Source organism: Doryrhamphus excisus, linkage group LG13, assembly GCF_037039965.1.
Source record: "Doryrhamphus excisus strain RoL-2023G ecotype Guam linkage group LG13, RoL_Dexc_Guam_v1.1, whole genome shotgun sequence".
Lineage (NCBI taxonomy): Eukaryota > Metazoa > Chordata > Actinopteri > Syngnathiformes > Syngnathidae > Doryrhamphus > Doryrhamphus excisus.
In genome coordinates this window covers 12,378,105-12,391,252 of record NC_136369.1, presented here as the reverse complement: position 1 = coordinate 12,391,252, position 13,148 = coordinate 12,378,105, and the positions used below count along the sequence as shown (strand labels likewise).

Here is a 13,148-nt window from a genome sequence, read left to right as displayed (position 1 = left end):
TTAAATATATATATGTATGTTATCAATTGGTTTGGACAGCTATAGCAAAGAAAAATACATTAATTTCAAGAAACCTAACAAAGTGGTATTGCTCCAAACAGCAATGCATTAAAAAACACGTGCTTTTTCTTTCCATTGAAATGAATGAACCAGGTGTATAATATAGTATTATACTGTTCTGCTAACTAACTCAAAAGAGAGGTTACTTCCCAGCTGAGTGTCAGCTGATGGTCTTTGACAGGTGACATGAGAAGGGGGGGTGTGGGGGTTGGTGTGTGTGTAGTCGACTAATATGCTAATTAGCTCACGGAGTGTGCGACCCCATTGGTTCCTCATCCGAGACAATTTCCCACTTGCAGCCTGACGTCATGTGCGCTCTAAAGCTCTTAAACTGCTGTGTGATGCCTGTTTGGCAAAAATCTCTCCAGCGTCCACCCCTCTCCTGCTCGCTCATTCGCTCCAGGGCTGCATTGTGTGGCGATGTCTCCGTGAGAAAAAGGCGCGTGAAAAGTTGTGTTAAATGTTTGAAATACAACACGCACGCCGAGAAGGGACTCCGCTCCTTGTGTGCGCGGCACCGGCCGGCGTGTGTGCGCGACAGACTCCGCCAAGCAAGGCCAAAGTAGTCCAGGACGCAGAGAAACTCTTTGTGACGCCTTAAAAAGCAAAACTACCCAAAAAGTCAAACTGGCTCACGTTCTCGCCAACCAGCCCGGCGTGACAGCTGCTCTTCAGCCCGCTTGGAGGACTGTGAGCAGCAGCAAGAGGATGGCATCAGAGCTGGCAATGAGCAACTCCGACCTGCCCACCAGTCCCCTGGCCATGGAATATGTTAATGACTTCGATCTGATGAAGTTTGAAGTGAAAAAGGAGCCTGTGGAGCCCGATCGCAACATCAGCCAGTGCAGCCGCCTCATCGCCGGGGGATCATTGTCTTCCACGCCGATGAGCACGCCTTGCAGCTCGGTGCCCCCCTCCCCGAGCTTCTCGGCACCCAGTCCGGGCTCGGGGAGCGAGCAGAAGACACACATAGAGGACTTCTACTGGATGTCCGGTTACCAACAGCAACTCAATCCAGAGGCGCTGGGCTTCAGCCCCGAGGACGCGGTCGAGGCGCTCATCAACAGCAGCCACCAGCTCCAGTCGTTCGATGGCTACGCCAGAGGCCAACAGTTCGCAGGCGCAGCCGGCCCGGGAGGCGCCATGGCCGGGGAAGAGATGGGCTCAGCCGCGGCGGTGGTGTCGGCGGTCATCGCTGCTGCCGCCGCTCAGAACGGTGCTCCGCACCACCACCACCACCATCACCACCACAACCACAGCGGGCCAGGAGGCGGCGGAGGCGGCCACCACCACCAGGCGCCCGGCGTCCAGTCCAACGGCGCCTCCGGGACAAACCACCCGCACATGCGCCTGGATGACCGCTTCTCAGACGAGCAGCTGGTGACCATGTCCGTGCGGGAGCTCAACCGGCAGCTGCGGGGGGTCAGCAAGGAAGAAGTGATCCGGCTCAAGCAGAAGAGGAGGACCCTCAAGAACCGAGGCTACGCGCAGTCGTGCCGCTTCAAGCGGGTCCAGCAGAGGCACGTCCTGGAGGGCGAGAAGACGCAACTGGTGCAGCAAGTGGAGCACCTCAAGCAGGAGATCTCCAGGCTGGTCCGGGAGAGGGACGCGTACAAAGAAAAGTATGAGAAGCTCATCGGCAACGGCTTCAGAGAAAGTGGTTCGAGCAGTGACAACAACCCTTCATCCCCGGAGTTTTTCATGTGAGTCTCCACATATTCGTGCAAAAAAGAGAAAAAGAAAGAGTTGAGTTTCTCAGCCCCGCTTTAAAAGTTTCCATTTGAACTTTTTTCCATTCTCCATTTGGCACAAATGCCCAATAAGAACTAATTTGTCAACTTTTTGTTTCATTTTGCACATTTCAAACAGGTTGCTCAAGTCTGTGACTGCAATTTAGATGTGGAGAGCTGTTTTTCATTCTGCTGGGACAAATTCTACCCAGATAGAACTCTCATTTAGTCTACTTTGTCTATCATAAACCACCTTTTTGTGACAATTGTTAGACTTGCTGTGTCTAAAGATCCAAGCAGAAGTGCATGCCTGCACTTAATTTGCCCTTGCCATCTTTTTTAAAGTTTGAAACCAGTATGCAGATACATGTTCAAGTGCATTCATTTGACATTTTGTTGTGTTTGCCAAACTTAGAGGATTGCCAGCCATTTCATGCATTTGCTTGTTAAAGGACTTTATGTATACATTGTTTTTCTCAAAAGAGGTATTGAACTATCCTGCATGCTGGACATGTATGTTTTATATTGTTTTATTTCACTTTGCTATGTCTTTTTTATTATTTTGTGGGATGAGTCCAGCATGGCATTCATACTTCATTCCTGCCCCCCTCACTTTTTTGGGACAGCTATACAAAAAAGTGACAGGACTTTCCCACCTTTGTACAGTGCGACTGCGTTTCAGCTGTGTTGAAGTGCACCATCATCCACCGCCTTTAAGCTGCAGTGAATATGATGGAAGTTGATCAACAGGGGTCCTGGTTGATGGGGGCTAGGGGAAGGAAAAGAAAAAAAAGAAATTAGCATTTGATTTTTTTTACTGTTATTTAAATATATTCCCACTGTACATTTGACAGCATTTGATTTTGAAAGCCTAATATAAAGTACAAAGTTTTATAAATGTAAATTGAGAAACAGACAAAAAAGTGCCACCATGTGAAGATTGCTAATATACAGTTCACAAGCAAAAAGCATTTGGACGTGATTTGAAGCGACTGGCTGGGCTCCAGTGGATGCAGTGAGCAGGATGGTACATTGCATTTGCAGCATGCAGCTTCACTGCACAGTGAGAATCGACACAAATTTTCACAATCTTTTTTTAACAACTGAGAATGTGCTCAGCAAAGGTCGCTTGTTGTGCTTTTAATTTTTGAAGTATTTGGACTGAAGTGCACTCAACATTCTTGCCTGTCATCACAAGGCAGGGAGTTAAGAACAAGTATTTTCCACAAGTTATTTGGCCCGTGTTGGGTGTTTTGTAACATGCAATACTTTTATCATCACTTCAGGAAAAACGGTTGTGTTGACTTCAAAGAAAATTTGCTAAGCAATAACAATTCTAATAATTGATAATGTCTGGACATTGTTAGAAGGTCAGGGATTGATACCCTGCATGTACAAATGAAAAAAAAAGAGGGAGCTCCTTTTGCTTCTTAAGAATATGTGAATTAATCTTTCTTCATACATACATCTAAATATATAAATATATATATTTTGCTGTGCAAAATGATTTCACTCACTAACCATATGTGATGTTCATATGTGCTCGTTTTGTCATTTCATACAATTAAATGATATGCAATAAATGTATAATTGCCTTCAATAAGTTTCTCACTTTTCTTTTATTTGTTCTCAGGATTGTGATCCCAAACAAACAACAAAAAAACAATCAAGAGTTCTGCTGTACAAAACAGTACACCATTTATTTTTGTCATGCATTGTTTTCCCCCAGACCACCCAGGAGTATGGTTTTAGTAACTGGTATTTACACCAAATTATTATGAAAGAAAAATGGTGTGCTAAGTTGAGACACAATATTAGAAGCAGAGCTGTCCCGCATGTAAACATATTCAATACACATGCAACAGAACCACATGACACATAAATTAGATGGAATCACACTGTGGCTTTTATTGTGTACGGTTTGATATGGATAGTCGTAAACACTAAACCATGTTATTTTGGCCTAAAAATGAAAATAAATAGCAATCAGTGAAATAATAATACATTTTAATACATCATAGCCATGCTTTTTTTTTTCCCAATTACAAGCGATGGAGTGTTCTTTTTTTTTCTAATCAGAGTATGAATTCATGTTCATGTTTGTGTACATGAGTGCATTTCTCTACATGATGTGATAGGTGCATGTTGCCTATCCCCCCCCCACCGCATGTCACATTGCGTGTTGCTTGATCTGTTGTCAGGTTTTGGACAGTGTGTGCTCACACTTTGTTATTTGTGGATCTTTCAATTCCACCCTACTTCATCCTGTTTGGCAAAGGACCTGCATGGATGTTGGCTCAAAGCAGAGCCCGAGTTGAGGGGGATATACGGGAGGGGTCTGGGGGGGTGTCAGGCAGGGAGGGGGCGCTGCAGAAGGTGCCAATGCTAGTGGGCAGAAGAAACCCAATCTTGTAATTTGTTTGGTTTGGGACATTTCTTTTAGATTCCTATTAATTCCTATTAATATTTCTTCAGAAAGTCACTGAACTTTTAAACTCAAAAACATACTGTTCAAGTTTTTGGACAGAGAAAGTCTCATGGGAATGCTTTTCCTTCTAATGGTTCCAGTACAATTACATTGATGAAACAGTGTCAGCAAACACTGAAGGCTTCCGAGGGCAGGTTGAGACTGGATTTTTCATGAAACCCTACAACTTTGCTTGTGAAAAGCCCCCCAAAAAAGCAAAAAAAAAACACTTTATAAAAACTAGCAAAGCTACATATGTTAGAGTCCATCGCCTTTGTGTAGCTTTAAGTTGAATTTTACAACAAAAATGCATTGTGACTCCAACAAGTACAAATGTGCTGCACATTGGGTCATTTTAGGTACCCACGCCTGCTCTTATTGCAGTGATTTCCTCAGAGGTGCACGCTGTTTTGCACAGCCGACTGAGGGGAGAGACAGACAATAGTTGGGCTTGTGCTGAATTAAATGATTTTGCTGATGATTAATAGTAGTGTGGCCCACTAGCTCCTGCGATGTAGGGATGATAAATCGAGAGCGCAGCTCTGTGCAGCTGTGCCACTGTCGCGTCTTTGCATGCGTGCACACGCTACGCAATTCACAGCCAAGCCTCCTTTTTCCTCAATTTATCTAATTGCATCTATTTGATCTGAGCCACGGTGCAGCTACTTTCACATTTCAATGTAAGAGTAACGTATTCAAGAAGTTTAGGATGGATAATTGTTGTCCTTTAGTCCCATTCAAAGGGTATATTTGTGAATTCAAAGAAAGAATCTTTTTAATAGCTTTTATAGTCATGTGTTGGAGGTTTGCAGTGGTATGTAAAAAATGAAAATTGGGTTTCTGGTTAAGATGTCCTCTTTCAACTCGTTTGCATGCTCATTTTGATTGTTTCCTTGTTTGGCAAACATCAGTTCAAGCAAAAATAATAACACACGCATGGTTTTTTTTTTTAAGTATCTCCGCACAGAAAAAAATCTCACAGACAATAAGTGGACATACGTACATTGTTCTGCATTGTATTCCTTATGTGATTATGACATTTGCAAGACAGTTTATACAACATCCTCCTTTCTACAGAATTGTTAAAATCTTTGAAAGATGTGCTCCTCTGTCAAATTAAGAGGTTAAAACTGTTTACTGATACGCAACATCATGCAACATGTGGCCAAGGTCTAAAGCAGCCCAAGTCAACAAGCAGAATGTACGTCATCAGAGACATTTAATGTGTTTATCCTAATTGTATTTTATTTTTTCATGCAGCAGTCCTTCAGCTAGAAGCAGACGCAATACTGCTTTTATATAGGCAATCTTTGATTGTTGGCTCCTCTGTTAAATACTTTGTGTTCCTGGGCTGGACAACCACTCCTCTGCACTTTTGTTGCGTTTGATGTGTAGTAGTAACATACACACATAAAGGCTGTGCCAAAAGTAAGGTGACAGTTAACACTGTACGAGTTTTCAGTTTTTTCTTTTACATAAAGGTTCAGTTATATTTTCAATAATTCATATCTAAAACATCAGCAACCCAATTGAGGATATAAATAGACATAAATAATGGGTGGATGAATATCCACCTACCTTCTTTTGGCGCACTACCATGTATATACAGTATATTATACACACACAATCAGGCCGTGTGAACACGTGAATGTTTGCCCACTAATGTATGTGTGCGTATCCGCTTGTCATCTTCTGGAGAGGACGACGAGTGGAGGTCAAAAGTGACAGTACAAAGGGTTGCTTTCAAAGTCATTAGAGTAATCCCTGCCCTGGGGATTCCATGCTCATTTCCTTTACCCAGAACCCACCAAATGAGATGGACAAGCACATCCGACATGCCACAGAAACCAGTCAATTCTAGATTATTCACATTTTGTTTCCCACCCATTTCCTGTCTTAAACAGCTATGCTTTTTATTGGACTTTGATGCGTCATACGGCATAAGTAAAAACACAAGCACAATGTTTGGTTGTGCAACAGAATATCGTTAGCTCTAGTTTGTTAGCAGGTTTATATTGGACAGCTTGTTAAGAATGTGACCTGTGATAGGAGGGGTGTACATACCTGTCAACTCTCCCATTTTCACTGGCACCCTACACTTTTCAACTTGCATGAAAACAAAATAATCCTATCCGGTTCTGCCGAAATGTCCCTTCTTTCCCTCATTTTCCCTTATTTTTCCGGATAATTTAAAATTTTCCTCTTATAACTAAATTTGGGTTTTTAATTCCACTAATTCAAATAGCTTACAGTTGGGTTGGAAACTATTTGGGCATTACTCAGCAGAGTCTCTGCATGGTTGTAGATGACCACAATGTACCCCACCAAACATCCTTGGTGAAATATTTTAGGTCATCTTATAGCCAATTTGTAATGAGACAACAGCTACAAATTGGTTAAATCAATAAATAGAGTAATTGTTATTTTTTAAGTATTAATGTTAAAGAGACGAGAGAATCTCTGAAAGTTCTGAACTCCTTTTTCCTGTTTTACGGCAAAATATTTTTATTGTCTCAGGCTCTCATCTACACAGTCATTGCGTTCTGGGTGACCCAAAATGGAAAATGGCGTGCAGTATTGGCTTGTCGTTTTTATGTAAAACTATGTCACCGACCCATCATCCCCTCGTTTCTGTCACATGACCAGAAGTGAGCTTTGATAAAAAGCCAACATAATATTTGAATATTTCCACGGACACAGACTCCAGTCGACATTCTCCTAATATTATACTGTCTTATTCTCTAAAATGACTCACAGGCGTAATTCTACTTCTCGTAAGTCTAGGTGTGCCCTGGAAAGACGATGGACTCATGCGCATGCGTTCTTTCTTCTTCAGTGGCCCATGGTTCTGTCTGTTTACAGCACTGCATGAATGTGTGCCTTGTATATTACATTCTTGTCACCCAGTGATCAGTTCCCATCTGGATGCATCTATTTACTACTCCGGCACAGGGTGGACGCTGACTATTTCAACCCGCGGAAAAAATAAATAAATAACAAATAAAAAAAAAAACATCCCAGCAGCCTTCCCATGTGGACAGGGCCTAATGCTACCCAAATCAGGAATGCCCGAGAGTGAAACAAGCAAACTAGTTGAGATTGAATCACCAGCACCTTTTCTGTTTGAAGCCAAGTAGCACACTCTATTTTGCCTTAGTTTATTATTGTGCTTTATGACTCGTTTCACACAAACTGAGGCACATAAATATCGTGATACGTGTCTTAAATATGCAGAGTTTAGATAAGAAGTGTCTTGAATGGCAGTCACATCTGCGGATTGTTTTTACACATTTCCAGCAGATGATGAAGATAATGAAAATCCTGTCTCCTGTCATTCTATATGAGCGAGATAGAGTGCGGAAAAACTAAACTCCTTTAGAATTAAACTGACATCAGGGATCCATTAAGGTGCTTATTCAATCTGAGAATGCTTTAGCTATTTCTATAAATTTCCTCTTTTTTTTCTCCTCCCCACAGAGGGAAGTCACAGTGTGCTTCAAATAGACATTAAGCGGATACGTGTGGTGTCATTAGAGAGTTGTCCTTGAAAGACTGGCTGCAGGTTATGTTGGTAATGAGGTGCTCGGGACCTGCTGTGGTAATTTTATATGTCTGTAAATGGACCCAGACCAAGAGCCGGTGACTTAAATAAATGCAACACCATCCCTCAGCAAATGCACATAACGGTGGGTTCCAAAAACTGTGAGTGCACAAAAAAAGGCTATTTATTATTTGAATGGGAAATATTTTGAAGCTAATTAAGAGGCCTCTGTTTGTACACAATCAGTAAAAGAGATTTATGTGGCACTTATTTGAAAATGCAATGATTTAAACTTTCCTTTAGTGCAGTCTATTTTCCTCTCTGGGCCCGTTTGGCATCCCTGCACAGGGAGCAGAGATCTAAGCGAACATTTCCACATAACATTTATTGAGCGTCGGAGGAACTCCGAACACACCTGCTCTCCTACTTTGAGGTGTGCTTTTAGAGGGGGGTGAAAATGAAAGTGTCTCTCATGAAGTGTCAGCAGCAAAGACCAGAAATGCCAAGCGTCACAGTTCATTTGTCTGTGTGATAAATTATAGTCCCTTATAGAAGAATTAATTGTGAAATTTAATAAGCTGAGCAGGTAAAAAATATATATATTTTGTCTTCTGTGTGCAGAGACACACAGTGTGGTTAGATATTTTGTCTCTGGTGGTTAGAGTGTTTTGATGCATGGGGCTCTGCCTGTAAAGTCTATTTGCATGCAAATTTTTACATTTCCCTCTGCATCACACACTTACTGTGATGCATGTACTGTATTCCACGAGACAGACAAGGTGAGAGGGAATCTCTCTCTCGGAGTGGAACTATTTGTTTCTTTGTGATTGTTTGGTGCATTTATTGTGTGTGTTTGACAGGGTGGCAGAGAATGACACATGCTGGAAGAAACAGAGGAATGAGAGCAAATGGTACAGTGTGTATTTACCTTGATCGTCATTTATCCTCTCTTGTGTTTTTTTTCTCCCCAATCTTATCTGCTCCTCTAGGTCATCCAGAAAATTCCTCCATCTGTGATTTCAAACCCCATTCCTCCGTGCCCTTGGCTTCCTGAGGTAAAAACACATGTCTTTCAGTCTTTTTGTGTGTGTAGAGTGGAGAGTCCTCTCGCGACAATAGCAGATATCTTTGATTTATCCTGTCTCAATACAATTGATATGCTCAATGATATATTCAACTTGAATGTGATATATTGTTACAGGATTATTTTAACCTCGTCTAGGGCAACAGTGTATTTTTCAAATCTGAAATGATGTGATAGCAAAGGTGCCTGCATGGTGGATTCAATCATAAATTCTAAGTATAGTTGTCTCACCACTTTGCGGTTACAATTTCACAGCCTCACTCTATCACGGTTTTTCAAAAAATATATTAACTAATAAATCGTGATGTTCCAAGGTTGAATGTGTCCTTTTCTAGGTGAAAGAATATTCACATTGAAGCACATTTTATGTATTTTTTTCACCTCATTGAGCATAAAAAAAATCAAAATAAACTAAAATCCAAGTATAAGGCATTCAGAAGACACTGAGTGATATGTAGTATTTTTTGGTCACTAGATGTCAGTAATGCTGCTGTGATGTTTGGTGATTGGCAGAAAAACAAGCTTTTATTGCAGGTTTGAATTTTCTCACAATAATGCCTAGTAATAAAAACACAGACTACAATTCAGACATAACCCACAGTAAGGTAAAAATCAACTCTGAACCCCAGAAGGCACTTTGTGTCCAGCCATCACTCATCTCAGCATGAGTCATTTATGTCTTTCATGGCTTATTTACATGTATTATTTCTACTATATTGGGTAATACGATTGTAAAGGTGACTAGGATTGTTATTTCATGTCTAAAGGGATAGCAAGCAAGCAAGTCCACTATGTATCTGAGGTGTGCTGTAGCAGGACTCCATTTTTTGTAGTGTTTTGTTTTGTATATGCACACAGATTTACACATACACAACTTCCCAGGCACACACACTAAAGCGCGATGCATGCAAGTCGATCCACTTACAGCAAACAATCCCCATTGCTTCCTATGGGAAAAACCGTTTCAACAATGAATGTCGATGATGAACAAATCAGACATTCTGCAGAAATTGTTTTACTGTACTGTGCTACTTGATTTCCTTCTAACTTCCATTTCCCATCTTATTTCAATCTTGGGGCAAACTAAAAAGTACTGATATGTAATCGTTGTCCTCACCAATTAATATTATACCCGGTCATTTGAATGTAAATGAGATACTAGACACATACAACACAAGAAAGAGAATAAACTAAGAAAGTTTCATCGATTGTTCAACAGCAAACCTTCAATGAGACTGAATATGCCTACCGTGCTTTCACATGTAGATTTGTTGTATGTTGCATGTGCGACTATACATTTGATTGTGACCAAATAGTCAAGGTGAAGTGTGATCAGCAGCTGGCCTTTCTCCAGCTTTACTTCACTTCAAGAGTTGAGGTAGCATAAAAGCCATCAAGAAAGACAAGGACAAATCTTGCATAGATGAAGTGTTTTCAGCGATCCCCTCCTTCCACACGTCATCACTGTGAATTAGGTGCCCTATGCTCCCAACTGAGGGGTGGGGAATATAAACAATGCCAAGGGAACGGATGTTAAACGAATTAAAGTGGAAAAGCATGAGGATGTCTATCTCAGACGGCCTCGTAAATCTCCACGCCCTAGCCATGTCGCTGTAAGGTACCGAAGCGGTGCTCTGACAGCCTGGCAGTGGAGCGCGGAGGGGCCGCATACGGTGTGGTCCGCTCCATCGTTTTCTTAGAGGTTTCAACCATGCGAGAAGCACGTCTTTGTTTTATGCAAAGTATATGAGGAGAGGGGAGTGCCAATGAGCAGTCGAGCCACGTAGCTCCAGGGGGACAAGTTGAATGATGGAGATGGAGAGCCAGGTCTTGGTGTCCTTGCCTGGGGAAAGTGTGTCCTGATTCCGGCCAGGAATGCACAGACGCGACCAAAATGATTGTAACTCTACCTAAAGCCACTCTGATATTTGATAGGTGAGGAGTTGAAGACATGTTAACCTCCCTAAGGGACTGGACAGTGTGGGTGGAAGTACAGACACTTCAAGAGTTCACCATGCAAAAAAAAAAAATACTTGAGCTCCCATGAGAGCTAAGGAACCCAAGATATGCTGACACAGATAAACCACCAGGTGTGTGTACGCTTATACAGTATATATAAGTGTGTGAAAAAATGTGAGTGGGATATGAGTGCAAATATAGATTGCAGCCGGCGTGTGTGTGATCACATAAGCATTCTGTAAGGGGCAAACACACAGTGAACTGACGTCAAAGAAATTGCCGCTGGAGTCTGATTGCTACATTGCCTCACATACCTGCGTTGCACTCGAACACACCACAGAAACCAGATGACAGCCTTGTTTAAATCTTCAAACAATTGATGGCCATCCATGATGGTCAAAAATAGCACAAAAATAGGTTTTCAATGATGCATCATAAATGTTCCTGATGTCTGACAGGTGTAGCGTCTAATAAAGTGGAGGAGGAGGATGGCTAAAGAAGAGTCAAATTTTTTACATTAAAAAGTAAACCGGTTACACTCAAGAATATTCGACCTTCATTGTGAAATCTACTTGCAATGTTTATAAACTTGCAGTAGGTCACTATTTCTTTTTTTTTAATTGGTCAACTATTGAAAGTTTGTACATTATGAAATGGCGATTTACAAAAGAGGGTTGTAACGATTAACATGACAGGATGATGATGTGAAGGTCTATTGCATGTGTCTCGGAGGAGAGTGTCATCACATAAAACACTAAATCCAGCTGGTTTTGCGGTACACATGCATTAATTAGCCTTCCGCATGCTGAAATCTTTAACACTATATTGTGTGCAATGTCATGCATTTTTATGTTCAACCTTGTGCAAATGAATAGGCAAATTATTTGCAGCATTTTGGTGGGTTGAACATCTGTAGAAATTGAGGACATTGTTAAAAACCCTGAGAAGGCAACCAGGCCTTTCTACTACATTGAATGGTTAATAAGTTATCTGCAATTCTCCTCACAAACAATTTTTCTTCCCTTTTCGCGTCTGCTTGCTTTCTCCCATAATGGGTCAATTTACCTAAACTGACCAACCAATTAGACCTCCGCTGCAGAATGAACAAGCTCAATCGGCTGGAAAAGCACACCATTCAGACCACTAAATGATGACCTATGCCTAATGTGAGGGGCTCACCCAGGTTTCACCAAAAAAACACCTTGCTGCACAGCAGCTGTGTTGCGTGTCACTTTTGGTCAAAATTACCCAGTTCAAAAATACCACTATATCAGTTTGTTCATGTCAGTCACACATACTCTGAACGGCGTGTATTTACAGTAAGGCTTCTCTATCACAGCGAGGTCTATTTGTGGGTCCCAGGATGTTGCGCTCTGCAATCGAGGGCAGGTGACATCGATCCAGATTGACCTCTCGTGTGGAGGGGAAAATTAATGAGACAGGCAAGGGTGCAGAGGCCTTAGAGAGACAGAAAGGGGGTGTGCAGAAATACATAAACAACCTTCTGGATGATTAATCCAAGACTGGGTGCCATCCCACCCTTCCGCCTTCTCCACTTGCCTCTCAGGCGAGAGGGAGAAACCGGACACTTCACTATTTTTAGTCGTGATGACCATAAGACAGTTGAAAGTTAAAAATAAAGCCAACCATGTACAGTGAGATGGGAACAGTTTTGCGTCACTGCCATACATCAAGCACACATTTTTCAGTGTAAGCTTGAATGTGCAAATATGGGGAAGCCGTATGGCTTCATTTGTATGTGAAGTGCTACTTGTAGCGTGCTTGGGCTGCACTCCACTTTACTAATTATTTCCGTGAGTTCTCAGTGAGAAGCGCCTCTTTCGCTCAGAGAAGGCAAGCTCTGCAGTATGTGCTTAGTCAGCCCGACTCTGGGTTTGAGATACTGTTCGGTCTCTAGTGGACTGTCAGGGAGGCGGAGCAGCCGGGGACTTTGGGGAGAAAGCATCATTACCCATCATTGAAGGGGAGGGGGGTAAAAAGCAGCAGTTGGGGACATTTTTGTCTGCAATGGACTAAGTTGATTGTTACCTACACAAAAATATAAACGCAAATTTTTCATTAGCTGAATTCTATCCATCCATTTCTATGCCGCTTACCCTCACTAGTGTCACAGGTATACCTATTTCAGCTGTCTCAGCTGGCATGAGTCAGGGTACCAGCCAAACAAACAATCATTCAAAATGTATGTTTTTGGAATGTCGGAGGAAACCGGAGTCCCTACAGAAAACCCACGCATGCACATGGAGAACATGCAATTCGGGGAAAAAGAGGAAAGTCTGCGATAGG

At 42.0% G+C, this 13,148-nt stretch overlaps 1 protein-coding gene across 2 annotated transcripts in view; it reads left to right on the top strand.

The window, feature by feature from the left end:
• The first annotated feature begins 393 nt into the window (after positions 1-393).
• Positions 394-13,148, top strand: part of mafa (MAF bZIP transcription factor a) — a 71,492-nt gene continuing 58,737 nt past the window's right edge. The window contains exons 1-2 of one of the 2 annotated variants that reach the window (XM_058088630.2): positions 394-1,763; positions 1,930-3,379. In XM_058088630.2, coding sequence (XP_057944613.1) covers positions 769-1,763; positions 1,930-1,957 — 1,023 coding nt within the window. In that variant the 5' untranslated portion in view covers positions 394-768 and the 3' untranslated portion in view covers positions 1,958-3,379. Of the gene's footprint in view, positions 1,764-1,929; positions 3,380-8,787; positions 8,854-13,148 lie in introns of those variants that run through there. The other variant, XM_058088628.2, reaches the window with a different exon arrangement.